Below are 27225 nucleotides of genomic sequence, written 5' to 3'. Positions count from 1 at the left end.
GTATGTCCTCAATCAGCCTATTGTTTAGGCCGAGGCTGGTAAAAACAGACTCCGGAAAAGAAACTTCCTAAATAGGAAACCCACATCTCCGAGACAGCTTCGCGGCCCGACCGGACTTAAGGTGACATCCCAACCGGGTTAGTAAGATGATTTCATTCGACAACAAACGCATGTTGGTAAGAGGGCTAGGATACCTGCAACACCGCCAACTCTGGCCCATGCGCTGGACAAAACCACTTAAAGCTGATACACTCAATGACGATCATGGCATCGGGTCGGAAATAGGCGAACTTTGCCCCGATGGCCCCGAGATGTCTTTTTGCTCTAACCCTACGAAACCGCTCCTTAGACCCTTCAGGCAATTCAGTCTCCGCGTCTGTTGCCTTTCTAAGGATGATCCCCTAACAAGGCGTAATTACGAGGACAGCGTTTTGGACCTCAAAGAATGAACTGGATTCCGGTTCTGGTAGTCAGTTCGACAGACACCAGCAAGGCGTTGTGGTATTAAAGGGTGACCGATATATGAAGGCGGATAGAACCACCAAGTATAAGAAATGAGCATTGGAACTACTTTTAGTTGCCATTCCTAGAAGTAAATTCAATCGAGTCATCTCCCGTTTGCTTATTCTTATTTTTGAAACCCACAAAAGTCAGCAACCAAGGAGAATCGACACGAGTACTAGTTGACACTTCCGCAATGGCGCCCAACATTGTCAAGTACGCCAAGGACCAGCCTGTAGGTTTCGTCAACCGCATCGAGAAAGTGGCCATTGTCGGTGTAAGTAAAGATGCGGGGTTAATATCACAGCCTATTCTTCTTTTTCTAACGATATTCCAGGCTGCCGGAACCATGGGAAAATTCGTCACGCAAGAGCTCCTCAAAAGAGGGAAACACACTGTGACTGCTATCACGCGTCACAACAGCGAATCCAAGCTACCAGAGGGTGTAGTTACCGCCAAAGTCGACTACGACGATGAATTCTCAATCGTGGAAGCTCTCAAGGGGCAGCAATATCTCGTCATCACTTTGAAGAACACTGCTGGTGAAGACGCCCAGCTAAAACTCATCAGGGCCGCAGCCAAGGCTGGCGTCCCATACGTTATGCCAAATGTCTGGGGCCCTGACCCGAAGAACGAGACTTTGATGAGTGACACTCTCCTGGGCACATCCTTTCAAGGTGCAGTGAAGGAGATTGAGCAGCTGGGTATGAGCGAATGGATCATCATGTCTTGCGGCTATTGGTACGAGTTTAGCCTGGCTGGCTCTCCGGATCGGTACGGTTTCGACATCAAAAACAGGTCAATCACCATCTTGGATGATGGCAACGTCAAAATGAACACGTCAACATGGAACCAGTGTGGTCGCGGCTTGGCCTACTTCCTGGACCTGAAGTGGCTTCCAGAGGATGAGAATGACACATCTCCCACTATTCAGAAGTGGGCGAATGACGTATTCTACATCTCGAGCTTCCTGGTATCCCAACATGACATGTTCAATAGCGTCAAAAGAGTTTCGGGCACGACTGATTACGACTGGAAGATCGAGAACGAAAACTCAGAAACGAGGTGGCGGGCCGGCCATGAGTCCATGAAGTCCGGAGACAGAAGCGGTTTCTCAAGAATGATTTACTCACGGATTTTCTTTCCCTCGGCTGATGGGGACGTCGAAAACACGCATGGACTGGCCAATGAGGCCTTGGGCCTACCTGAAGAGGATCTGGACAAGGCTACTGAGGAAGCGATACGCCTGTGTTTGTCTGGAGTATTTGATACATACTAGAATGATAAGGAACTGTCCAATAGGGTTAGGGGTTTGCGTAAGGTAGCCGCATCGAAGCCTGATATCACGTATTTCTTTGCATAACAAGGTACGAAGTCGCTGATTTAGGATTTGTCTCCCTCTTTAACTCTAAATCTGTTGTCTACCTAGTCTAAAAAGGGAATACAGAATAAAAATAGGGATGTAAATGAGAAAGTTTCCCACATGGACACGCCGCAGAGGTTGCAGGTGGCTGAGAACTGTTTGGGAAAACAAGAATATGATTCAGTTATTAGCCAAATTCAAGGATGCAAATCTCACGGATGTAATCAATGTTGTCATCATTCCAGAACTCGAAGCTTCACTGCGAAGCGTTGCTAAGGCCAATCAGTCTATTGATACCTTAGGAGCACTGTTGCTAGCCCTCACTAGTCCGTGAAAAGAAGAGCATCGGGTGAATGGCTTTAAGATATCTGGATCTTGACCGAAATGGAGCCCTTCTTAGTTTGGACCACGATAAGATCATGGTCGTAAGAGATATCCTCCACCGTAGTCTCAAATAAACGGGACCTAGGAATAACGCGCATGGCCATCAGAGCCGCCATGTGATATACCTCACAGTAGGCCAAACTGAGGAGCACATTAGCATGATTGAAACCCCTTTGAATGGGCAAGGTAAGACTTACTTCTCGCCAATACAAGACCTGCTTCCCTTGCCAAAGGCAAGTAGAAATTTCTGCAGCTTGTAGTTTGGTTGTCCATCAACTAACCAGCGCTCAGGAATAAACTCGTCGGGATTGGGAAACAGTTCCTTGTCCCAGTGGTTTATCATCGACGTCATACCAACAGGGGTCCCGCGAGGAATGACCCATTCCTTTACGCCATCACGGGTCTTGTAGACAAGCTCTTCTTCGCGAGCAACTCTTGCCGATCTGTGCGAGACTCCAGGCATCATGCGCAGGGACTCGTGAATCACAGCCCAGAGATATGGCTTCTGTTCAAGCTCAGTCCACTTGAGGTTGGATGGATTAAGACCCTGCAAATCCTCCATTAGGCGTGCATAGGTCTTGGGTTGAGCGAGAAGGTAGTAGGTGATGACAGTCAGTGTGGCCTGTAGACAACGAAGTGAGCACTCAGAGCGTGAAGATTCAGAGACTAGGAGCTTACAGCAGTAGTCTCGGTGCCAGCGAGCAGGAAGTTGAATCCTTCTCCAGAAAGGCGGTACAGCGACTTCTCCTCTTCGGGAAGTGTTTTCGACTCCATGAGATCTGAAAAGACTCTTCCATTCTCAGGGTTGTTCAAAGCCGCCTTGATATACCCGGGGATTACCACGTTCATCTGCCTCATGACAGATTTGATGTCCTCACCCAGGTAGTCAGCCATCATGGGCATCACCTGCGCCAACTTTCTGCCAAGGGCGTTGTGTCTCATCATGTACGCGCTCTTGAAGAAAGACTTGACCCAGGTAGCAAAATTGGGCTCCCAACCGTCCTGGGCGATAAAACCCATGGGCTCGCCAAATGCATACTGTGAAATGATATCCGCAGTGAAGCAGTTGAAGGCTTCCTTGACGTCAAAAGGTCCCTTGCTGGCTGAGCGGAGCATCTTGTCAACGGTGAGCTGCGCAAACTCCTGTACCTCGCCCTCGAGCTTGAGCATTTGCTGGCGCGAGAAGAACCTGGACAAGGCACCCTTGCGCATGCGGTGGACTTCATGGTTGACGGTGGAGAAGCCAGTGACCGACACAGGGCCGGCACCGCCGGTGTTCAGCTGATGTTGCCACTTATCACGGATGCGGCCCGGACCGGCATAGATCTCGTCAGTGAAGTGAGGGTCAGAAACATGAAGCTCGTCAGGGTTGATTCTGACAATGGGCCCTGCGAACTTGTTGTCAGGATTGAGTCGCGTCGAAGACCAGGGTTAGCCAGACCTACCGTAGCGTTCGTGCATTTGAGCAATGACCTTGCCATATCTTCCAAGTAGCCACCAGTCGTAATAAGCTTCGTACAGATAGGTTGCAGCAGCGATTTTGGGACCTGGGAATCGTGCCAGGGGGTGAAAAGGTGAGATGTTGTACAGGGCAAGGGCGACATAATAGGCAATCCAAAGACCAGCAAGGTAGATAATTGCACTGGGGCTCAGAGCAGCCTTGAGGCCGTCCCCGACCACGTTTGGAGCCATATTGGAGACGTGTAGTCGGATCTGCCTGGGCAGAATCGGTGTGAAGAGGATGAGAGGAAGGACTACCTTCGCGGCCTTGCGACGCCTGCTGCGTACATGTTTATGTGAGAGCTATATACTGTACGAGGCTCGCTATGCAATCCGCCTTGAGGTCCACCAGCAACCAGGTCATTGATAAAGGACGTGCGCTGACTGGTTGGCTTGACAGCTATCTCATCCCAAGACTCCATTGAGCCGTAAAAACTGAAGCACGACCACGGCATCTCCCCCGAGAAAGAGAAAGGAGGTGAGGGTCTGATCAACAATAGTGGATAATGGCTGCGGGTCGATCCACAAGATGCCGCTGGTGGCCGTTGAAGAGTTCCTGGACGAGCCCGCAGCATCGAAGCACGTGTCAGGAAAGTTAGACCTCTATGACTGATCTGAGATGCCGATGTGAGCAACGCGATGGGATCTCAGTCATTGTTTGGGATCTTCAGAAGCAAATGTAAGTGATTGCCGTTGTTTCCAAACGAGCTCACTTGAGAAAACCGGGTTCAAGTATTTATAGTGATGCTTGATGCCATTTCCCTCTGACAACTGACTGGGTTGCCACTCATCGCACCGCTGGCCAGGGGCAAGTACAGAGGAGCTTCCCGCGATGCCACGCAGCCAGCGCTAGAAGTAACCATCCATGGATCTTCATCGCCTCGTGCGGTCTTTTGAGACGTTTCCGTACCAGGGTTGAATACAGCTCCACCGCATGTGTACCCACTCGAAGGCCACTCCTTCAGTAGCGTGACTCCTCAGTAACGCCACGTTAGGCATGGTGCTTACGAAATTTTCATACATTTGGGCACAGGCAAGGCTTGATCGGCTCAACTTGTATTTGAGGAGGGAGAGGCTTGGAAGCGGTTTCAAGGACCAACGACACTACGACATTGTTTCGATAGGCTACGATGTGGGAATATCTGTTGCTTTATAAGGCTGAATAAACGTATGTGAAGGCTGTTGAATATGCTACGTTCGTCACAATCCAAGTCAAAAGCTTAGCGAATTGGAGGGGGTTGGCCCGGAGAGGTCTTTTGCTAGTTGTGCGTTTTACTCCAGTCATACAAGCAATGTATCCATAAAGAATGGATGTCTCAGCCGGTTCGTAAGATGACTTCCGAAAGCCCCACGTGGATCGTGATTGGAAAGACCGAAGCGTTTCTAAAAAAAAAAAGGGGGGGGGGGGGGGCTTGGTGCTCCCTGTGCACAAATCACCACTGGCTTTGAAAACGCGAGCTGGTGAGTTACAGTAGCTCCTAAGTATGTAGGGCAGAAACACCACTTGGGATTTAGGGTGCCTAATTTTCAGGGTCATAATGCTTGTCAAGAAGATGCACAGCGCTCTGAAGAGACCCCAGGAGGAACCGTCTTGGCCACTGGGCTTAGCACAACACCCTGGAACATGTGTTTTTGTCTGCGACCGATTAGGTAGCCTTTGGTTGATCACTACCTGTCTCCTTTTACCAATTGGGCCATGGTCATGTTTAGCCACCGTCGCGTAACCTGGCCGGCTGGATTTGATAATTTCCAACGGCTGCCGGCGGATTGGATCGGAGAAGCCGGGGAAGAGTTCCCCGGGAGATCGAAAGAAAGTAGAGCCCACGCGAGGAGCCGGGAAGTAAGGACTTTTTGTTAAGTATTCCTAGACATCCGAAGCCTTCGGATCCAGCAGAAGTAACCCTTGCAAGGAGAAGAATGTGACATTGAAGGTTCAGCGGAATGTGACCCATGACTGCCACGGCGGGCCGTCTGCTAAGATCGTCATTGTTAACAGAGCCCCGCAAATCTACAGGGCAATAACACCAAGTGCTCCAACGGCTAGCATTGTCGGCACTGCCTTACAAGAGCGCTTGCTGCATGAAAATTAGTAAGGCAATTGACTCTCTTCCCACAGGGGAGGACAAAGTGCTAGTATACTATTGAGACGATTATGTGGCCATTGTGTTGTCGAGAAACTTTTCATACGTAGGCATGGTATTGTTTGCTGGCAACTCTCGGAGTCTCATATTTGCCGAGTTTGCCTCATGAGGGCATGTGCAAAAGAGAGCCTACTAAGAACCGCGAGTCACAGCAATGCGATCCCCTGCACAAAAGGGCCTGCCGAATCACAAGCTGCGCTACATTCCACGACTTGAGAACAGGGCCCGTTACATCTCGACGAATCGACCTGTATGGAACTCTCCTACCGATTGCCTCCTGTCAGACACTCAGATGAGGGGAAAATCCGGGCGCTGGCGAAACATAACGGCGGCTACAAGCGTAGAGTCTCCTATTCTGCATCACTCGCCTTTCCATTTCGTGCTTTGGCCTAGGTAGATTCTTTTCATCCAACAGTTTACCTTCCTTTTTTCAAGGGCAAGGTAGATTCCAAACAGATCAGTATGTTCTTCTAAAGAAAATGTTTGGAGAAGAATCTTTGAAACTAGCGTCGGCTTACGGTATGCAGTTTTCCATTGTAACATTCCAGTAGTCGGTTTTAGGGAGAGCAATCAAGACAATCAAAAACGCCTTTAATTGCAGTCTCCCCTTCTTCCCCAACTCAGCCCAGCAAAGAATCACGTTTTTGCACAGCCTGACTATGTTCCAACCAGCGCGTGCTTTGAAGGAGGGACGGTGGCCTCACAGCCCTGTCCTTGGCTCTTTGCAGACTCCTACTCCGGTCTTCCACAGACGAAGATCCCGTCGCATACTCACTACAATCTTATTGATCAGTACCTGCATCATTCTAGGTTTTATTGCGCACCATTCGGGGACTCGATCTTTTGGACCGGCGCGGCCAGTATGGGACGGAGCTGCACCTGAAGAGGCTACTGGATCTAGTCATGTCAAGCTGCGAGCAGTGGATAACAACGACCAAATGGCCTTGACCGACAATGAAGACGGCGTCTTGCCTGGGGTCTCGTCAATAAAAGACAACAACAACGGCCACTCCGATGTTCCCTCAGCGAAACCCTCAAAGCCCGTTGTGCCAACTCTATCCCCTCGGCCATCCTTCGAACTCCATTTCTTGCGCCTTCTTGAACTTTTGCCAGATGAGATTCGTCATCAAGAGCTTACTCGACCGGTCGCCAGCACTGGGAAGCCACGCATGCGGGAGATGGGCTTGCGTACCCGTGCCTACAAGACCTATTTCACCGCTTGGGAAGCACTTCACCTTGATCATGAGGATGAAACCTACATTCACAACGACATCCCACAATACCTGCGTCAACACCATCCCGGCGGTCTAGGCGGGTTGAGCCTCGCGCAAACCCTTCGCTCTTACGAGGGGTTTCGTTCCTTCGTCATCGAGATGGCAGAGCTACTGTTTCCCTGGACGATGCCCTATTTCGGAGATCATATGAGCCTACACGCACATATCAAGAACGGAGGGCGAGGTATCGTGCTGACTGCAGGCAACGGACAGGCGCCGTATCTCTTGACGACAATTTATTCGTTCCGCAGGCTGGGCTGCACTCTCCCTATCGAAATCATGTATCTCGGTGACGAGGACCTGGGCCAGGACTACATTGCAGAGCTAGAGGGCCTGGATGGCGTTGTGACGCGGGACATGGCAGTCATGGTTCGTGACAATGGGTGGAAGTTGAAGGGATGGGCGGCCAAGCCATTTGCAATCCTGCTTTCAAGCTTTCGGGAAGTGGTGTTTATTGACGCCGATTCCTTGTTCTTTCGGGATCCTGCCCTACTGTTTGACGACGACGACTACCAGGAAAAGGGTGCGCTCTTCTTCCGGGACAGACTGTTCCTGCCAGAGAAGAAAGCGCCATTTTTGCAAGCCATCCTACAGAAGCCAATTCCCAAGGCGGCGACTGAGTCAAGACTGTGGACGGGCGAGTCGGGACACCAGCAGGAGAGCGGAGTGATAGTGGTGGACAAGAGTAGACACTTCATTCCAATGCTCCTGGTTACTAGGATGAATGGACCGGACCGTGATGGAAACAAGGAGGAAGGTAGGATTGGCGTCTATGAGCTGGTTTATGGTAAGCTTTTCAAACTTGCACGTATCGTGTCGGCTTTTCTAACAGCAGCTTAGGCGACAAAGAAACATTCTGGCTCGGCTGGCTCCTCGCGGGCGACGAAGACTATGCCTTTCACCGGGGCGAAGCCGCCATCATGGGTGCCGCTTATCAGTACGGCGACGACCTCCCGGAGGAGGTCCGTGAGGAGTGTGAGAAACCGGAGATCGACCGCAATGCAAAAAGCTACCCTGTTGAGTGCGAAATCGCCGACCTCGATGGCAAGCCGCAAGCCTTGATCTGCGCCTCCCAGTTGTTGCACCTCGACAATGAAGGAAACCCTCTCTGGCTTAATGGTTGGTTGCTTGAAAATAAGTTTAAAGGCCCTGAGAGCGGCTTTGCCAAGTTTGAGAGCTACTTGGTGGAGCCCTCTGACGCAAGTTTGCGCAATCCAGGCAGTTGGAGACTGTACAAGGGCAACAGGTTTTGTATGCTGGGCGATGCAGACAACAAGTTTGACTTTACCCTCGAGGAGACAACAACCCTGGACATGATTGTGGAACGGGCTAAAGAAGTTAACAGGAGGTGGAGGTGACTGGTAAAACCATGGACTGATACTTGTGGATAGTTGCAAAGTCATACAAAGCCCTTCCCTTACAGATAGCAATAACGCAAGATTCAATATGTTAGTCAGATGAATTCATTCTTAGGTTTCAAATCATATTAGGAACTCTGCATTAGTCTTACGTGTCTGCTGACCTATCTTGAAGTAATTTTGGGGTCTTCGTATCTCACTAATCTCAGTTTTGAAACTCTGACATCCACGTCAACAATATCCTAGGATAAAGGTCTTCTGGCTTAGAAAACAAGATTGTCTAATGTAATCTACATATAGGTAGTGACATTAAAAGACATAAAGGTTCAAATACTACGATTTTGTATAAAGAAATTAGCACGACATAGACAGCAAATATAGCTAGACAGAGTAGAAGACAAGTAAATTCTGCTCTTAGATCTGATACTGCTGCTACAAATTTCTTCAAGCTGAAGCATAGTAACATAACTAGCAGCACCGGTTTTTACGTAGTTTACCTTTTACTTCAAACTGCAATATCGGCTTGCAGGTCTTATTTGCCTTATGTAGTGCTGATACAAACATTCTGTAGAATGTAAACCTATGCCTACTCACACCCTGCTACAAACAAGTCATTCCTTTATCCAACAACCGGCAAACCCCCTCATTGTCTTTGTCGGCTGCTTCCATTTGGCGTCCATAGCATCCATCAGATATTGAGAGCAGTGCTCAGTGTGACCGGGGCTGGCAATAATGGAGTCGATCGCAGTCCGTTGGTCGTAAAATGCGTAAAATTGGCGTCTCCACATTATTGCGCAGTGATTGATGTGATCCCGAATGGATGTCCAGTAAAAGTCTCTCTCAGACATTTCATCGACTGTCAGTCGATGAGTCATGTTTATGTCAGAAAACGCCCCCCAACTGCCGTCCTCTTGATATTCATCGACTGATTCCTTATCGAAACATGGGGCCGGTACCCAGTGATTCAGAAGAATATCGTATTTGCAACCCTTGGCCCTCGCCTCTTTTGTTGTGGACCCACAGGAAATTTCTTTTCTGCCGCTTGTCACATTGAATCGATCTCCAGCCACGTGGATCTCCGGCAGTCCGGATGGCTCTGGAGCCTGTGCCGATGTTGAAGCTGTACGTGGGGGGGTGAATAAAAGAAATAATAGAATCCAGACTAATGAAGTGCCGACGAGAACAGATGCGTGGGAAAGAAACGTACTGCGTCGGCTGGCATGGCGTCTAGGTGATGTTGGCTCCTCTGTCGTTGGGTCGTCCGAGTACTTCAAAAAGGGCTGATATTCGGGCGTTGAAGACATACTGGGTGTGATGTTGCATACGGACGCTGCGATGGTCGGATGATGGAGCAGAGACTGACGAAGTAAACGTCCGCTGGGAACTCTCAAGTTTTATCCAACGGTCCGAACTATCTTTGCATGTGGTGCGGTATGGAAGCTTTTTACTGTGACGTTTGTGCGCACAGTCGTCTGTCACAGATCTTGTTTTAAATCAGAGCTTTCGTGGCTCAGCCCACCACCAGAAGCTGTGGACTGTGTTTCGTCTGAACTTTTGTACCGGCATTTCTGTTTAATGTTTTAGCGAGAAACAGATAGTTATTGGTGGCTTTTCTTTCTCCTCTCAGTGCAGTCCTTGCGATTGGACACGCAGCATTGACCTCTTGGATCGAGAGACCAGCAAAGGCATCGCGGATCCCGACTCCCGAGAACCGTTCGCTTCGATCTTATCACTGTCACCATAGGGTGACGGAATGATTAACGGAGAATATAACCCTAATATATTAAAAATGGTTCGTGAAGTCTTTGAAGTGGATCCTGCTTCTTTCTCCTGGCCGACGACGATCGATGACAGCAGTCAAGAGTTTGGTACCCATTTACAGGTACTCAACACAAATCGCATCGCTGTTTATATCCATGACCTCCCCAATAGTAATGTTGTCAGCAGTACCCGCCATCCACATGATGTGATCCAGAGTCGTAACGTTGCCACTGTCCCCAAAGAACGGTGCAAACGCCTCTACAGGCAAACTCTTTGGCTGGGCCTGCACAAGAAGACCACCAACAGCAACATTCCTTCCACCAATATCGGTGAGGCGGGAAACGTCTTTGCTCTGCCATTGCCACCAAAGACGGTCAAGATTGGTGTGATGCATAAAGAACAGAGGATCAGCAGGGGACAGAGAGACATCATCCATCTGTAATCATTTTCAGTTCGGTAGGTCTTATACGCGTGGTGAAGGAAGACTTACGGTGCCGCCAATAGCATAGTGTCCAGAGGTATGAGGTGTACCCCCGAGACAGTTGTTGAAGTCATCGTAACTGTTAAGAGAGTAACAGGCGTCGACGATATCTTGAGAAACAAGATCGAATTGTGCTTGTTTCAAGTCATAGGCCAGGCATTTCTCAGCGCCCCTTTCAAGCTGAATGTTTACATCGTATCGAACACCTGTAAACGGGCCGTCGGCAATACATCCATCTTGGTGCGTAAGACCAGTTCCGAAGGAGGCCGCAGGATCTGTTCCCCAGATACTAGCAGCTGTAAGAGGACCAGCAGCCTGGTCTTCTTGTTCATTCCAGTAACTAAAACACTTAGTGAGCCATTCCATTTTGGAACTTCCGTCCGAGAACTGTCAGGAGTTTTACTTACGGGATTGGACCTTTGTAACCACACTCTTGTCGAAGTAGGTTCTCATGAACTGTCATGAACCAACGATGCCACGGGAGGAATGCACCCTGTATAGGAAGTCGAAGTTGTTAGCCATGATGCTTTCTAATCACTGTTGTCTTACACCAAAAGAAAGGTGACCTTACAACGCCATGAATGAACTGGACCTGAGCTATGTGGGCGACCTGAAGCTCGTCCCAGCGGGTTCTGGAACCAGCATATTGTGTTTTCGATGGTGCTTGTGCTGGGTCCATCAGGCAGAGTGTTGAGTTGATGTACTCAGCCTTCTCAGCGATGCTCAAAACATTCCTATCGACGTTTGATTAGCCACATCAATAACAGTAGTGAAGATTTGTCTGTGTCCTACCATGGCTTTCGCTGTGTCGGATTGGTGCAGGCAGCCGAAACGGCCTGAAAACCCCACAGATAGACTGCCACAGCTGTGATAAGCTTGGCCATTGCGGAAACTGTAGCAATGACTTCGATCTGACTGCGAATGATAGAAGGGTATTTTTGCTAATGAATGTGCTGAGAGGTTGTTCACGAGAGACGGATCTGTGGGAAAGAAGTTCGGAGAGAGTTGGAATGAGGGTGGTCTTTTATGTAGTTCGAATCAATGGGGGTCTTGATAGTTATTGCTCAGCTCCGCTCCCAAAACTGCAATATCTCCATTCCTGTGTACCGCAATAGCTTCCGAAGCAGCCGTTAAAGCTTAGTAACGGATCCAACTCCATCTTCTCTTGATCACAGCGCTTCTATGCTTGCCTGGATTTTCTCGGCGACTCCTCCTGCTCTACCAAGCAGCCAATAGATGCTACCTGAAAGGAATGTGTCTAAGCAGCCCACAGATAAACTAATCAGCTGTGGAGAAATAGGCTCGGGCCGATGCTTCTTTCTAGAAGTTGTTCCTTCTGACCATGGCAATGGCTGTGGATGAGGCCAAGCTCAATATAGTAACCTCGAGGCCACAGAGCGATCTGGGCCTGCCTGATCCAGGGGAGCTCTACCCACCGTCTTCTCAAAGAGAACCTCTAGGCCGATGATGCCTTCCAGATAAGCTTACATACAGACCACGCTAATTATGGGGCAGGGAGTGTGTGGTGACAAATCCTGTGTCGTCTGCTGAAAACCTGGGCGGAATTGTGACCTGTCACATTTAAAGCCAAGAGCCTCCTGCCGGTAGCCGAGCCGCGGAAAAGTATTTTGCCACGGCAGGTGTTGCAACTTACACAACTATGCAAACAGCTAGATCTTTGTTATGCAGAGAGGGGGGGCAGCCTTAATTTCGCGATGTAGAATCTTGAGATTCAAGAAACATGACTGAATTATACAAGCAGTAGAGCCTGCGCGGTCGTAATTATCTAACCCCAACATACTGTAAGTCTCATAATCCACAGACACTAGCAAAGGGTTCGTCTCAGAAATTACTGTCAAGTGACTAGCAGGATGCTTTGACCTACACTTGCGTCTTCTATCGGTTTCGAGTCCATTCTCCAAACAGTACATGTAAAACTTTCCATGCATGCTCAATTCTCTCTGGGATATCGACATGAACAATGAACCCTTTTCCCTTGGGCCCATATCCGTGTGTGTTGTTTCGTAGACGAGGTATTTCCCCTAAAAGCAGGTCCACGAAACGTTCCATTTCCCACAAGCCCGAGATGAAGCTGTTCCCGGGATGATTGTTGACGTAAGTGAGTTGACTTAGTATATCAATTCCCCCTGAATTTTCAACGAAATCTCCGACTGTCACTTTGGGAGTGAAAGTCGGCCAGTTCATCACACGGGGCATGACGGTACTCCCCTGTTGATACTCCTTCTCGAACGTCGCGACGGTCCGCCGTGACATTGTCGGGTCCTGGACAACAATGATTGATCGGGGCGTATTAACTCCACATGCTTCCAGCACTCTTCGAGATTCCAATGCATTGCCGCCGCAATTAGTGGATTGGTCCTCAACAACAACCAAAAGTCTGTTCCTGTCATCTGGGCAGATCATTGCCCCCTCGGATCCTATCTCTTGGACTTGGATATCGAACCAACGTTCCGCGATCAACTGCAGGACACGTGATTCGGCTTTTCCTTGAGCATCTTTGGCGACAGCGTTATACACTTCATGCTTTGCTATTGCGTCGTATAAGTATGGCGTCGAATGCCCGACGCCGCCGCATAAAACCAGCACTGTGTTTCTCCCTTGTCTAGCAGCGTAATGTTCAGCCCACAAACTCAAAATCCATTCTCGGGGGACCACACTCACAAATCAAGCTTCGTGCTGGACTGGGGAGATACTTTGGAAAGTGCGGAGAAAACATTATCAGCTAAAGATAGCACTGAAGACGCGCAGAAGACGATAGCATCGGTAGGACTAGGCAGACGCTGCCCTTCTCCGATGTTGCTGTTGGTGTGCGGGAGGGATCGAAAGAAGCGATTCAGCTCTTCAACATTTGAAATCTGCTCATGAGCTAGAAATCCCGCCAGCGAATTAACTGCACTTGCTGCTTCTTCTGCCATTGCGACACCAAACACTAGTATTGGTGAGGTTTAGATGGCATCGCCAATCTCATTTGATGCGGAGAGAATGTTGAGGTTGATGACGAGGGTTCACACGAATGCACTAAGCCGGATTTGGTATACCCGGTATTTCCGACTTTGCCGCGGTTGAATAGTAATCAAGGAGCTGTCTGTGCCGGGTACGTCCTAGGGGGAGCAGAAAGCTGACCGCTTGCGCTTTACAGCTGGGACAAAGTTGAATTTGAATGAAGCTATTCTTAGGATTAGACGATTGGTAAGGTTCTTGCACGTTAGAGTGTGTGATACGTGGGGATCGATGTCGCATCCCGCGGCCATCGAAGGAGGCTTAGCTGATCAATAAGCAGCTATCGCATCCCGCCGGCTTTAAGAGGCTTTAAAAAGAGATCCAAATTAGCATGATGGGGGTAACCACTTCCAGTAACACCACCTGTTTTACTATCACCGAAGTCTCCGAACTTGCCGACACCATGGAAAACGAAAAGACCGTTGAGATTGTCAAGGTCATAGACGTACCCGTCTCTGAAGTTTGGGCAATCATTGCCGCATTCGGCTCCGAAAAACTTTGGTTTCCCGGAGTCGTTCAGTCAAGTCTGGAGGGGTTCGGGATTGGATCCATCCGGGCTTTGACTTTCGACACTGGCACGGTGGTCCATGAGAAGCTAGAAATTGCAGACCCCAAAACGCACACTATTTCATATCTCATTTTGGACGGCGTTCCTAACACCACCAACCCCCGCGGCACGTTGCAGTTGTCTGCCGTCGGAGACAACCAAACCCGGTTCAGCTGGTCGGGTCAATCAGAATGGACTGAGCCCAGTTTCAAGCCCGTTCTGGCTGGAATACTGGAGGAGATGTTCACTGGGTGTATCGATGCAATTGAGAAGAAATTTCAAGTCGGTAGGATTCAACCATGCTATTTGAAGGATTAAGAAGGAGGGGCTAATCTTTTGAAAGCAAAAACTGCATGAAGCAAATACTGGATGGTTAGTTGCCTGGTGATGCTGGAGAGCACTGCAAAGCACAGGGACAGGAGACGTGAGGAAATTCTGTCCGCAAAGGAGTAGGGATGGTCCTGGTAAATGTACTTTGTAGGCGGTGGAGGATTCTCCAATGTGGTTGGATAGAAAAATGTGACACATTATTCTCGGCGTCCGCCCTTCTTGCCCTTCTTGCACGGGCTTCCGGCACCAGGATCTGCGAAAGAACCCAAGTTTAGCGACCGCTTTTGTCTCACTTTGGTGTTGTTCCCCCTCGAGCATGCACTTCGACTTTGCCAGCTTCACAGAGCAACTCTACGAGTCAACGACTCGAGGCTGGGCCGTTCTTATGCATTGTAAAACAGGAAGAGGTATCATTGAAAAAGATATCCTAATAAATCTAGTAGCTCGTACCTTGGTTGTCTCCAAGGATCTTCTTGAGGCTCTGGTAGGCGTTCTCCAAGAGGTTGATCTCGCCCGGGTTGTTCTGGGTGAAGCGAGCGTTGTACTTCATGATGCTCTTGGCCTTCAGGTATGTGGCGATATCGATGGGGATGGGTTTTCCAACCACGTTCCACGCAATGGCTTCGGAGCAAGGGGGGGTAGTGAGGGAGCCAGAGTACCTTTTGAAGAGATTAGTTTCGGAGCCACTAATGGGGGCATTTCCTCGTCCGAACTTACTGGTAGATAGTGTTCTTCGAAAGGTGGTCGGCAAGGCTCGTGAAGTCCAAAGGACCAGTCGCGGCATGAGATCCGACCGCGGTGACTTGGTCAATGTTCTTGAAAACAGAAGCCAGAAGAGGGTTGGACGTCTCGGAGACCTCAATGGGGAATCCGACAACGGCAAGAGAAGAGCCTGCATCTTTGGTTAGATTGTTTGTCTGGCATTGCACGATTCCGTCAACTAACCGTTGCCGACTTCAGCCTCCCAGACAAAGTGGACCTCCAGAGGGAAGTGCTCTCCGTTGATGCGATGCTCGCTGGGAGTGTGAAAGTGAAATTGACGCAGGCTGTAGGTCAATCCACCGTTCTCCATGGTGCCATTGGCCCGAACCTCGAGGAAGCCATTCAGGTTTTCAAGCGAGGCGCCGTAGGGGTGCTCCTCCGGGCTAAAGGTGATGGTTGAACCCTGAACCTGCTTGGTGTTGGACTCCTGAACGTTGATGGGAGACTGGTTCTTGCCCACGGCACAGGCTACGTTGTCGGCAGTGAGGGATTGCCAGTTCAGGGGGCCGTTGAGGGCATCGAACCCAAAGGCTCCGTCAGCTCTCTGGAAGAGCTGGTCCCTCTTGTAAAGATTTGTGCCGTGGTGGCAGAAGGCCGCAGCGGCAGGGACCAGGGAAAAAATGGCGGCGGACTTCATTGTGAAAGTCAAATGTTAGAGTGAGCGAAGGGTTGTAGGAAAAGGTAAAAGAATGACTGGTGCTTGACAATGAGTTGAGTGTGAGCTTCACGATGGAACAAGTCAACAGAGCGTGGCAGATATGGAGGTAGATATACACTAACCCTAGAGAGTGGGAGACAATCATAATGGGCGGGAAGCTATGACTTTGAGATGCGATATTAATTTCGTGGAGTCATGATAGGACCTATCTTGGTTGAAAGCAACGTCTTGGCAGGTTTACCTGGTCAAATCCGCTTACTTCTAAGCCCCCTTTGGGGGGTTACCAGATCATCTGTTAGTCGAGTGCTAAGGTACGCAGTATAGGGGAGCAGACCTCTTTGCGACCACGTGCTTGGCAATGATTAATCGTGAACAATGCATGGGGGTGGTAGCCAGCAGGGATAAGAGTCAGGAGCTGATATGGCTAACACATCATCACAAGAGCGGATGGGGTTCTCTCCACGGTCGGACGTAAGATCCGCCGGTCATGGGGAGTCCAGACGCTGTCACTAACGCACCCCGAAAGATTGGCCGAAACAGGTTGTCGCCGGAAAGTCAAATTGGCGAGCGCTTGGCGGCAGGGCGACACTGTGCCTGCGGAGGTCAGATTCCCCGCCGCTGGCGAGAACACCACACCACATCCCGCGCTGCTGAGCGGACTTGAGCCTTGGCCTGGTCAAGCGGTGCGGTAGATGACAGTCCACGCCGGCCAAGAGGAAGTAGAATGAAGGATACCCTCTCTCAGGGCTACTACAATGGACCGACCGTCGGCGCCGAAACTTCTCCCCGTGTGGCTGACTCGCGGTTCCAGTAGCCACAATTTCGTCAATTTCGGTCAAACATCGTCAAGAATAGGCGATTCCGGCTGGGATGTGCCTTGGCCGCCTCCTGCCTTCCAAGTTAGGTCGTCTGAACCTGCAGCGTTGAACGTGACGACGCTGCCCATGGCATGACCTAGAAGGGGGATGGCAGCAGAAGCAGAGGAAAAAAGGAAGGAAAGCTTGAGTTCCTGGCAGCCCGTGACAGGTGAGATTTGCGCCGTCATGACACGACGGCGCTGACGCCAAGGATCAGGGGCTAGGGCCCTAGGGTGCAATCTACCTGTACATCGTAGACCCCAATTGGCTGTTTACTTGGTACGTTGTAAGTCGAGAAATTCACCACAGGGTATCCGTTAGGCCTAAGCAATCTGAGTAGGCGCATCTACAGGTACAGACCGGGCTTTGCGTGGTTGATGCTGGTCAAGATAAAGTTTAGGGCCCAGATGAGCCATGCGCCTGGACTTGACTGTAGCCCCTTTGATTGGACTAGCAAGACAAAGAAATGACTAGGCCCCTAGGTGAGCCAAGACTCAGGGAGGGTCGCTCGATCATCGACGCCAGCGTATTTCGGGGGGTACGAATACACAGCCACCAGTGCCTGCCTGTATCCATCCGCTCGACTATTCTACTCTCTCTGATTAGTTGTCTCCAAGGTGATGCAACGGCAGGGGAGGGATTACCTTCTACCTTGGTCCACTGTAGTGTAAGACTGATTTCTCCCCTTTTGTGATCATGGTAATTAGCCTAGAACCCCGCATCTGCCGACTTTGGCCCAAGTTCCCCTCATGTTAAATGGTGCCAAGCCCGCGGAGCCCATTCTAACGACAACAGATAATTCGACTTGGCAAAGATATAGGTGCGGCGACTCCTCCGTTGCCCAAGAGAATTCCAAGATTTTTCCAAGAGACACCAAGGCTCCCCAAGACCTGGGGAGAGGCCCAACTTTCTCCTTCAGGCATGGTGCCACCGATTCTCGTGTGCTTGGAGCGGGCGTACCGACACCTTGGAAGAGGAACCCGCCGGCACATCTGACGCTTGACCTTTGCTTGTATTCTTCCTCGGGCTCCGTCCGGTGGCCCGTAGTGGGTTCGGACGGTTGGCTGATCGAGTCGGCAAAAGGTAAGCAAGCCAACGTCTCTCGGCACCGCTCATTGGCATCCCCTGTTCTCTGTCGGACTGCGGACTGTCGGTGTCTGCTGGTGCCAATCACTCCAGACCACGCTTGAGTTGGCAAAATCTTTGGGGCAAGAGCAGACTTTCGTCTCACCTCAACTGTACTGTCCATCAACATGGTGCAGTTCCGTTTCAGCGCATCAGGACGGATCATCGATCAGATATACGCCATCGCGGACTCGTCTCATCCTCGCTCATCTGATCTTCTCGTGTCATGAGCATGAGGTTCATCCACTGTCGCTTCCCTCTCACTCCACGTATCCACCTCGTGTACGACCAAGCTATGGAAACGGAATGTACAGAGTAATGCAGGCGATTTGCCGAATCCCTTGGTCTTGGCACTCAGGATTTGGGACGACTGAACGAAAACGAAAGGTGGGCGGGCTGGCTGGCTGGCGAAATGGCTCGCCAACCCTATCAAGGAAAGGGTGGAACATGGGACGGTGTGTGTGTGGTGGAAGCGGGTGGACCGACCTGCAGGAGTCCAGAATTTTGAGTTCTTCCAAATTCCCTTTTTTGTCTCTTTTTTTTTCTCTCTTGTTCTTTTTCCCCCTCTCTCCATCCCTACTCCGATCTCCAACCTCCCTCCATTCCACAGTTCACATTCACCATTTTCTACTCTCCAAAACCGTCCTAGCTTGGCGGACTATCTCACCTCCAAGCTGAGTCCAGGACTCCAAACGCCCACGCCACTGGACCAACCAAAAACCCTTGTTTCAGTCAGACAACACACACAGTAGGCAACAAGTGCTCTACCAACTCGCCCCTGTCCCACGCACTCGCTTCGCCACACCAATCAACCACACCACCATACCATACCCATCGATCGATATCGTCCTCTGTTGTTCAATTTTTGCCTGAGCCATCATCCATGTCGCCCTCCCCCGCCGAAACATTGGATTCAACAGTATCCATTCGACCCCGTCCGACTGTCACTGCTTCGCCCACGACGTCCATTTGGCGGGACCTTCCCGAGAGTGTCTTCCGCCAACATGTCGTGGATTTGGAGAAGCTGACCAATGCTGTGCCTGTCGATGCCCAAGCGTTCCCACTTCCACCCCCTTTGCCTGATGTTCTACCCACCGACGTTGCCTCAATCGCTGATCCAAATGGGGAAGCGGGAGCACATGGTAAAGTGCACGCAGATGACGCGACTGGGGGAGCGCGCGACCACTACCGAGACTCTAATGACCATCACATCCATCTTCGTCCCCGCCAGCTGACACTGGCCGACGAACAACGTCTAGCGGACGACATCGCATACCTCGTTGCTGTCGGAGAAGGGGCGCAGTCCGTTGCTGCTACCACCGTTCAGGAAAGTCGAGCTGGCCATCGGGGAAATGGACCGTCGCAAATTGCAGGGCTCAGGGTCGCCATCGCCTCCGTCGACGCCATCGAGCCCGGTTCGCAAACCTTTCTCCGCTCCCTTTTCCATCTCCTTGTGGCCGTGCCGCCCGCCAAGACACTTCCTGGCCTTCTGGATGCGGTGGTCCGGCATCACCACAACCGTCTCCTGAACCGCCTTCGCTCCGCCAAATGGAAGAAACCCGTATACCTCTCCCGAACCCACAAGAAACCCCTGTATGCCGATTTCGCAAACCTTGTCCATCGCGTCCAATTTCTCTACACCAAAAAAGAAGCAGCCGCGAGGGCGCAGCTCCAAGACCAGCTCTTGGCCATGGCGAACCTCCTGGAAGCTTTTGAGTCCGAGGCGAACGACCATGAGAAGCTTGTCGAGATAGTGCGATCCACCTACGACTTTTGCATTTCGCCCTCCGTCGCAACCTATCTTCAGCGCTTGCAGGCCGGCAGGGCGACAACTCAAATTCAGGCCTGCCTCAAAACGCTACGTCAGCTCGAGAAGATAGCAGCTTATTACCGCATTTGTCAAACCCTGACAAGGCTATCCCAATCTCACCCGACGGTTTTTGGTCGCGTGGAGCTTCTCTTTCTGTCTCCGTTCGAGGCAGTGCCTCTCAGTCCCGCCTTGGCCTACCAACCTTGGGCAAAGTCAACCCACGTGCACGCTGAGATTATCCTGACTATTCATCACGATTTGGAGAAGCCATACGGTCCTTGGCACAAGCCGAGATGCCTCGGCGCATCCAAGTACTTTTGCTATCTCTGCTACCTTTTCATCCGACATCACGGGGCCTACTTTGCAGCCAACACGCACGGGGCTTGCTACGATCAATGGACGATACCGGACCTCGCCGACTACCCCCAGTCAGTCGCCGACCACTACCGAGACGTACTGCAGGCGATGGACGCCGAGATTTTGCTTCACACACAAGGCGCGGTCTGGAGACCAGAGCCAATGACTAGTCGTGAGAATCTGATAGAAACCGCAGGGGAAGAACCTCGTTAGCTACCACCTGCTAAAATGGCACCAGCTTGGTCCGCGGTCACTTGCAAACTCACCTTGAATACGATACGCACGTTTCCGAGCCATGACTCTGCTGTCAAGTGTAGATCGTTTTACTCTGCGCCCGCTTCAGGGACTGCACGATTCAGGTAAGCTCGCCGGCTCCGTGCCCGCGGACTATTTTTTTTCAAAGCATAACATTGCCTCCAGCAAACCCCCTTGAATTCTAATGTGAAAGTTCCATCGTCGTGCTCTCCAGAGCTAGTATAGACACGATTGCCAAGAGCGTAACTGCGTTTAAGTTTTTGCTTGGCTTCCAATATGTTTGTCCGTTTTGCGCGTTGGTCAGACCAACATGCCCTCCTGGATCCTTGTACTTTAACTATTAACGCCCCAACGCATTGCAAGCATACCTGTCAGTATTGATACGACAGGCCCGTCCGACTCAGCCTTCGCTTGTTGAGGATGTAGTACTGAACATTGGCCCAGATGCTACAGGCCACTGCAGCAGTCGTGAGGCCTGTGATGATGGTCCAACCTTTGCGATACTTCGGGGCATCTTCTTCCCTAAACAGTTGCTTACCGACAATCCCCGAACAGTTGGCCGCCATAATGAGGATCGCCATCGTGATGGAACGTTCACCCGCCGACTTGGCATTGGCTGACACCCAAGCGCCGTTGACCGGGTCTACATGGTCGTGTCAGCGGCATGTACTGTCGTGTTTCGTGATGGGGAAATGAACTCACGCCAAGGGAACGAGAAAGCGGTTGATAGGGTCAACATGGCGAAACGTTTGTTACGGTCAGCATCAATCAGCAACATGTTGCCAAGCTGCGCATTGTTAGCTGAGTAACCCGCCAAGAACTGACCGGCATGGTCGACTTACGTTGAAGCCCCAGAAGATGAACAGTCCCAGGAACACCCATGGGCCACGAACTCCCGTTTTGTCGCTGCCATATCAAGTCAGCCGAATGTCTTTTGTTTTGACCAGCTACGTCTTGGCTGAACAGGCACTCACGCAGTAAACCCCCAAAGCAAGTTGATGGGGAGCAGCAGCCAGGAGCCGATGGATACCATGGCATTTGACTGTAGTCTCTCGAACCCCATGGACGTAACGAGCGACGGAGCATAGGAACTCAAGGTAGACGACGGTGCAAGACCACAAATTGTGAAAATGACGTGTGGAATGAGTCTCCAGTTAGTCAACTAGAAATTGGTCGTCAGCATTTTGAGCAGTCGGGAATCCAGCCGTCTCACGTACAGCTGATCGCAACTCAGGCCAGCTGACTGAGCGTTTGGCATGAGCCTTTGAGGGGTCGTCAATCATGATTCTCTTGTAGAGGATTTCGGCTTCGCGCTCTGTGAAGTATCGAATCCCGGTCAGGGAAACTGGATTGTTGACTTGGTTGGGAAAGCAAAGAAAGAACGCAATTCCGACCAGCACGGTGAAAATGCCTTCGAGCTAATACATAACATCAGTCATCGTTATTTCGCCTGTGGTCTTTTAGACTTGACATGCTTGACATACCAGAAAGAGCCATTGCCATCCGGCAAGGCCAGCTACACCTCTCATATGCAAACTATAAATACGATTCAATGATTAGAGGGAACTCGGCAGTATAGTTCTTTGACTTGGACTTACATTCCATAGGCAATGAGCCCCGAGCAGGCGGCAGCAAGCATGTTGCCAATGAAAAACCACGAGAACCGCTTGCTAGTCTCGTCTTTCTTATACCATCGCGTCATGGTGAAGAGCGCAGCTGGAATGAAACCAGCTTCACACAAACTACACTTCATGTCAGCAACAGTCGGCTGGTGTGGAATCGCAGAGACCGAAGACATACCCGAGGAGCAGTCGAGTGGCCATGAACGGGCCGAGGCCCTTCTGAAACGCTTGAAATGTCGCAACCAAGCCCCTAAGTACGTGTTATCATTCATCAACTGTAAATGCCCAGCATCGGGTCGCCTTACCATGCCACAATCTGGCCACCTATCCAGAGTGTCGGTCCGATTCTGTAAAGAATCAAGTTGCTAGGGATCTTGCAAAAAGAGTCATAGTTAATGTTAATGTTATATAAGCCACTCAAAGTTTCTGTTACACACCTCAAGAATGACAATACCCGCAGACAACAACTGTTAACCAACGTTAAACTAGTTCTAAGTTATGCCAACGTCCCAGAGAAAGTAGTCCGTCAACGCGTTGCCACTATTTCCTTAGTTAGATTATCATTTGCAAGAGCTAACAGGAACGCTTACATATTTCTGCAGTCAAGTTGTAGGGCAAAGAAGGCAAGAATAAGAAGCAGCATAATGAGGAGATCGACTCTGCAAAGCATTAATGTCAGTCCAAGTCACCTAGGTAAAACAAAAGCGCGACGTACTTCCGGACTAGCCGCTGCTCTTCCTCAGGTGACCAATCGATCTCAGGATGGTCGCCATCGCTTTGGCTGTCCGGACTCTCCGCCAGAGCTTTGACATGCTTCTCGTCTACGGCAGCCATGTTAAAAAACTTGTTGAAGCAGACAGGTTCTGTGGCTCAACTCAAGTTGAGTGTAGTACAAGAGATATTGCAAACCTTCAACATTCCCTACACTCAGCAACCAACAGGCAATCCTTTTGAGTAAACCACGAACCTGCAAAGAAAGACGCGTTCTGCCCCTCTACAGCTTCCATTTTTTCATTCAGGTCCCTGCCCTACGGTTCTGTGTTCTACTTCGGAAGCAGCTATCAAAATCGAGTTTTCTGTTCCAACAAAACGGAACAAAGCCATGCACATGGCAACTCCGTGGAGACCCGATTGGAGAACCTCCGCGTTGAGTCGCCATGCAGGCAGGGACTGCGTACGATATCGCGGGTCCTTTGGAGCCCTTCTCTGGTAGCTTCAAGTACAGAATGACCCACTTCCCGTTGATGCCATCGCGTGCAGCACTCACGCCATCGACCAGAACCTCTCAAAGCACGCAAATCACAAAGTCCGTGTCCACTTTTGGCAATATCGACTGTGTAGGACGCTGATGCAATCGGTACTCGGGATGGCGAAAAAATTATAGCCAATCCGTTCAACTCACTATTGGAGGTGCCAACTCGGCACTCGGCACGCCACCGCCCACTGTCGGTCGTAGCCCGACAGATTCTGCGTCACTGAGGAGAGGACAACATCTGAGCCGAGTCAGGAAGATGTGTCGGCGAACTCGCCACATGAACCGGCGCTGATGGTATGGAAATCAACGCTGCGATGCTGCGAGGAACAATTCTCAGAAGCTTCCTTTTCATCTTTATGACAAGAGAACAAAGTTTCTTCAATCTGTCTCCGGGTCTAGAAGCAAGGGAGCAAAATTGATTGCCTACACTCTTGGTGCCCTGGCTTACGAAAGAGACATAGGACATTTCCATCCTTTATATGCAGGCTAAACCGTGCAATTCTTGAGGATGAAATGGGATATGAACGAAATTTGCGGGGAAGGTAACAGATCTAGTGACGGGGTGCTCGCAGAGCCAATCATACGGTATATGGAATATTTCCATGATCGTTTGAATGGGTGATCCGTCGCTACATACTGACCTTTTACCATCGCTGTCTGACAGTCACGGCGAACCTTGAGTCTAGAAAACGCATTTCCCCTATACAGCCCGTCACACTTGTCGAATAATGCAATCTTCCTCGCGTTTCAGGTAAAAGAGTTGAAAATGACTAATTGGCACTTAAAATACTTCATAATAAGACTCCACCTATTTCCTCTAAATTACTTCAATGGATCTGCATGACTGTTAGTGATGTAGAGTATAATATAAGCAAGGTAACAATATAACTCTATTACTATTTCTTTCTCTACGTATATATTTATTACATACTACCTAATGCACCACACTGTTTTTCAGTCTTTCTTTACGTCCTTATTCTTTTTTTTCTTCCCTTAGTCTCTAATCATTTTTCATCCTCTTACATACCTACGTCTTGCAAGTCGACATGCTCCTAGAAACGCTCGCTTACTGGCTAATGCTAAGCCTAGCCCTTGCTCAGAATAGCCAGTCTTCACATTTATACTCATTTTCTTCACACTCTCTCAAGGCAGCTTCTACTTTTTCTTACTCAGTTACACGATACTCCAACTATAGCGTTCGCTCGACAGCTCTAAGCAAAACAAGCTCAAAACCAAGTTCGATCTCTGGTCCCACCTCTCGGTCGACTTCATTGAGCTCTCAGTCATCTCTGCCGAGATCAAGTAGCTCAGGACCAGCTTCACAACCTATTTTGCTAGAGCCGTCTTCCAGTGCATCTATTACTGTGCCTCCAAGTTCAAGCCTCGCTACTACTACTACTATTACTAGCCTAGCGCCTCCTCTCACCACTTCTGTCTCGGATGGGAAAACAATAGCTATTGCGCTTGGGGCAGCGGCAGGAGCTATAGTTGTTGTTGGTGGTGTTGGCGGTGGTTTTGTCGCTTTCGGATCCGCCGCTCCTATTGCTGTAGCGGCCGGGCAAGTCTTGGAGCTGCGGCCGCACAGCAACAGCAACGATGGCGAAGATGAGCCAGAGATGCAGACTCTTTCATCGATTTCCATCAGCCTTACAACAAGCGAACCAACTACTTCCGCGCCAAGCTCTACCACCAGCTCAACGAGTACATTTACGAGTACCTCAACATCTTCGGCGCTGCCTAGCCAACCCCCGGCCAACTACGTCGTATTCCTGAGACCTGAAATCGCTGCGGACCCAACGCAAAGGGCCGACTTTGAGAAATTTCTCGATTCTTTTGCTGAACCTGATACGTTGAAAGACCTAGCTCGAGAATTTGGCTCTGATGAGGACATTGGAGTCTTTGTTCTTGACACAACTGAAGATAACGCTACAGCAATCAGTCAAGATCCAAGGGTAAGTGCTTGGTAACATTTAAATGTACTTTGTGTAGCTCCTACTAATGTAGTATGTATAAACAGGTACAATCAATCGATCTGAATAGCGAGGCGGAACTTATTGAGCCAATTTCACCAGTGGCAAGTCAACAAGAGGAATTCACGCGAGAAACTTTTGACAACGTCGTCTTGCAGTTTCCTAGTCAAAACGCCCTGAATGACTTATCCTTACCTCTAGAGGCTAATGTCGATGGTGTTACACCCAACGATATCCCAGGATACGCATTCCCTGCAGCAGCCGGCAAAGGAGTGACAATCTACATATTGGATACAGGTGGCAATCCAAACCATGACGAGTATACCAAAGCGGAAGGGACCAAGCGATGGTTGTTTGCTAACGAAGACAAAACCGAGAGTGACGATGTCGGTCACGGCTCATGCATGCAATCGTTAGCCAGTGGGCCTTTGTTTGGCGCCGCCAAGGCAGCCGACATTGTTATTGTCAAGCTTGGCGCGAGGTCGACAATGGACAATGCTCTGTTCGGCCTCCTTCTGATATTACAGGATGTCATCCAAAACAAGTTACAAGGGAAAGCAGTTATTAACATGTCAATTGGATACAAGCTACTCGTCCCCAGCACAAACACCCAGGGCCGAAAGCCTGGTTTTGTACAAAAAGATGGAATCGACGGCTTCAGGCATGCTCTTCAACTACTCATCGAACAAGATGTTGTAGTAGTCACAGCGTCTGGCAACGATAGGGATGACCCTAATGCGGGCGAACATATTACCGCCTTTCCAGCTTTCTTTGGCCGGCAGATTGATATAATCACTGTCGGTGCTGTCGATGAAAACGGGAAGCGTACGTATTACTCTCAAGGTGTACCTACAGAGCTTGACACCTCGGCTATCGGTACTGCTACGTGCGCAAGTAACAAGGGAAACGAGGATGTTGAATTGGATGGTACATCAATATCGACTCCATTTGTTACCGGCATGATTGCGACATGGCTTAGCGATCCGCAGTACAAAGATCGGCTCCAGATTCCCGGGGAGGTTGCTGCAAATGTTAAGAAGATGGTCAAGGAACTATCCTACAACCGTTTTGGAGGAGGTGACACTCCAGTTGCTTGGAACGGCGTCGACATCTTTACATGCCAGTCTGACTCCGAGTCTAGCGGCTCTGGGCCAAGGAAGCTCCGAGCTCGAGCGGGAAAATGCGCCATTAAATCGACATCAACCGCGATTACTACATCTACCCAACCAGCAATTCCGACTTCTACAGCACCGGCGGCGCCTCCAGTAGTCGCGCCCTCGGCTCCAGCAGTTGTTCCCAGTGCAACACCGACTCCGGCAGCTCCACCCCCCGTCCCTTGTTACAACTTCAACATAAACGCTTACGGTTACTGCTGTCCCGGACCTAACAGCCCTTGTGAGAAAGATCTTGGGACATGCTATCTACCATTCAAAGGAGAGGGCGTAGGTGGTGGTGGTGATGGCCGAACAACAGTGCCAACAGGGGCAAGATGCCCACCTCCTCCTGGTGCAGCGGATAGTAGATGGTAGACAGACAGCTAAAGTCTTTAGGTAGATATAATGTCGCAGGGAGTATAACCGTCGCCCGCAGCCCTCGGAGAGACGTATGCCTACAGGATAGGCCTTCTAGGAAGTATCATCCTCATGTACTTATAAGAGCGCCTTTCCTAGAATCTTCACAATACAACTGCACGTTTACAGCCTATTCTTATGCGTCTACTGCGAAATATGAAGCAAAAACAGTGTATATGTTATTGTGCCTCTTGGAGGCGGCGGCCTTACCGCCGCGGTAGCATCGTGGTGCCGGGCCTACTCGCCTTCGACCCAGGTCATCTGTGTGCACCCAAAAATCTTTTGCAGGTCGCTGGACACTGCGACGAAGGGTGTGAGACTT

General features: G+C 50.2%; 11 protein-coding genes across 11 annotated transcripts; 5 read left to right on the top strand and 6 right to left on the bottom strand.

Moving 5' to 3' along the window:
• Positions 1-697: 697 nt before the first annotated feature.
• On the top strand, positions 698-1780 carry CDEST_00019 (Putative NmrA-like domain, NAD(P)-binding domain superfamily; the record flags this gene model as incomplete). The annotated part of the gene is made up of 1 exon (XM_062916178.1): positions 698-1780. The coding sequence occupies one exon, from the start codon at positions 698-700 to the stop codon at positions 1778-1780; it is 1083 nt and encodes a 360-aa protein (XP_062772229.1).
• A 172-nt stretch (positions 1781-1952) lies between these two features.
• Positions 1953-4002, bottom strand: CDEST_00018 (Putative cytochrome P450). Its single transcript, XM_062916177.1, has 4 exons — positions 3694-4002; positions 2927-3636; positions 2446-2870; positions 1953-2389 (listed from the first exon to the last, which is right to left on the bottom strand). The coding sequence occupies exons 1-4, from the start codon at positions 3938-3940 to the stop codon at positions 2224-2226; spliced, it is 1548 nt and encodes a 515-aa protein (XP_062772228.1). The 5' UTR covers positions 3941-4002; the 3' UTR covers positions 1953-2223.
• A 2546-nt stretch (positions 4003-6548) lies between these two features.
• On the top strand, positions 6549-8521 carry CDEST_00017 (Putative alpha-mannosyltransferase, nucleotide-diphospho-sugar transferase; the record flags this gene model as incomplete). Its single annotated transcript, XM_062916176.1, has 2 exons — positions 6549-7950; positions 8004-8521. The coding sequence occupies 2 exons, from the start codon at positions 6549-6551 to the stop codon at positions 8519-8521; spliced, it is 1920 nt and encodes a 639-aa protein (XP_062772227.1).
• A 502-nt stretch (positions 8522-9023) lies between these two features.
• Positions 9024-10129, bottom strand: CDEST_00016 (uncharacterized protein). The gene has a single exon (XM_062916175.1). The coding sequence runs from the start codon at positions 9823-9825 to the stop codon at positions 9133-9135; it is 693 nt and encodes a 230-aa protein (XP_062772226.1). The 5' UTR covers positions 9826-10129; the 3' UTR covers positions 9024-9132.
• Positions 10130-10234: 105 nt separating this feature from the next.
• Positions 10235-11799, bottom strand: CDEST_00015 (Putative tyrosinase copper-binding domain, di-copper centre-containing domain superfamily). The gene is made up of 5 exons (XM_062916174.1): positions 11556-11799; positions 11335-11497; positions 11171-11256; positions 10773-11103; positions 10235-10718 (listed from the first exon to the last, which is right to left on the bottom strand). Exons 1-5 carry the CDS (start codon positions 11645-11647, stop codon positions 10398-10400), a joined length of 993 nt encoding a protein of 330 aa, XP_062772225.1. The 5' UTR covers positions 11648-11799; the 3' UTR covers positions 10235-10397.
• A 739-nt stretch (positions 11800-12538) lies between these two features.
• Positions 12539-14059, bottom strand: CDEST_00014 (Putative rossmann-like alpha/beta/alpha sandwich protein). Its single transcript, XM_062916173.1, has 2 exons — positions 13446-14059; positions 12539-13386 (listed from the first exon to the last, which is right to left on the bottom strand). Exons 1-2 carry the CDS (start codon positions 13697-13699, stop codon positions 12660-12662), a joined length of 981 nt encoding a protein of 326 aa, XP_062772224.1. The 5' UTR covers positions 13700-14059; the 3' UTR covers positions 12539-12659.
• Positions 14060-14114: 55 nt separating this feature from the next.
• Positions 14115-14650, top strand: CDEST_00013 (Putative polyketide cyclase/dehydrase, START-like domain superfamily). The gene has a single exon (XM_062916172.1). It carries the CDS (start codon positions 14116-14118, stop codon positions 14647-14649), a length of 534 nt encoding a protein of 177 aa, XP_062772223.1. The 5' UTR covers position 14115; the 3' UTR covers position 14650.
• Position 14651: 1 nt separating this feature from the next.
• CDEST_00012 (Putative alpha carbonic anhydrase domain, carbonic anhydrase, alpha-class) lies at positions 14652-16145 on the bottom strand. Its single transcript, XM_062916171.1, has 4 exons — positions 15607-16145; positions 15379-15553; positions 15112-15320; positions 14652-14914 (listed from the first exon to the last, which is right to left on the bottom strand). The coding sequence occupies exons 1-4, from the start codon at positions 16058-16060 to the stop codon at positions 14859-14861; spliced, it is 894 nt and encodes a 297-aa protein (XP_062772222.1). The 5' UTR covers positions 16061-16145; the 3' UTR covers positions 14652-14858.
• A 2484-nt stretch (positions 16146-18629) lies between these two features.
• Positions 18630-20844, top strand: CDEST_00011 (uncharacterized protein). The gene has a single exon (XM_062916170.1). It carries the CDS (start codon positions 18947-18949, stop codon positions 20441-20443), a length of 1497 nt encoding a protein of 498 aa, XP_062772221.1. The 5' UTR covers positions 18630-18946; the 3' UTR covers positions 20444-20844.
• A 1-nt stretch (position 20845) lies between these two features.
• Positions 20846-22941, bottom strand: CDEST_00010 (Putative major facilitator superfamily, MFS transporter superfamily; the record flags this gene model as incomplete). Its single annotated transcript, XM_062916169.1, has 11 exons — positions 20846-21128; positions 21188-21272; positions 21328-21391; positions 21460-21647; positions 21703-21903; positions 21970-22021; positions 22084-22227; positions 22286-22357; positions 22413-22472; positions 22698-22766; positions 22823-22941. The coding sequence occupies 11 exons, from the start codon at positions 22939-22941 to the stop codon at positions 20857-20859; spliced, it is 1326 nt and encodes a 441-aa protein (XP_062772220.1). The 3' UTR covers positions 20846-20856.
• A 1467-nt stretch (positions 22942-24408) lies between these two features.
• Positions 24409-26861, top strand: CDEST_00009 (Putative peptidase S8/S53 domain, peptidase S8, subtilisin, Ser-active; the record flags this gene model as incomplete). The annotated part of the gene is made up of 2 exons (XM_062916168.1): positions 24409-25314; positions 25380-26861. The coding sequence occupies 2 exons, from the start codon at positions 24409-24411 to the stop codon at positions 26859-26861; spliced, it is 2388 nt and encodes a 795-aa protein (XP_062772219.1).
• Positions 26862-27225: the final 364 nt, after the last annotated feature.

Source organism: Colletotrichum destructivum, chromosome 1, assembly GCF_034447905.1.
Source record: "Colletotrichum destructivum chromosome 1, complete sequence".
NCBI lineage: Eukaryota > Fungi > Ascomycota > Sordariomycetes > Glomerellales > Glomerellaceae > Colletotrichum > Colletotrichum destructivum.
This window is presented reverse-complemented; position numbering and strand designations above follow the sequence as displayed.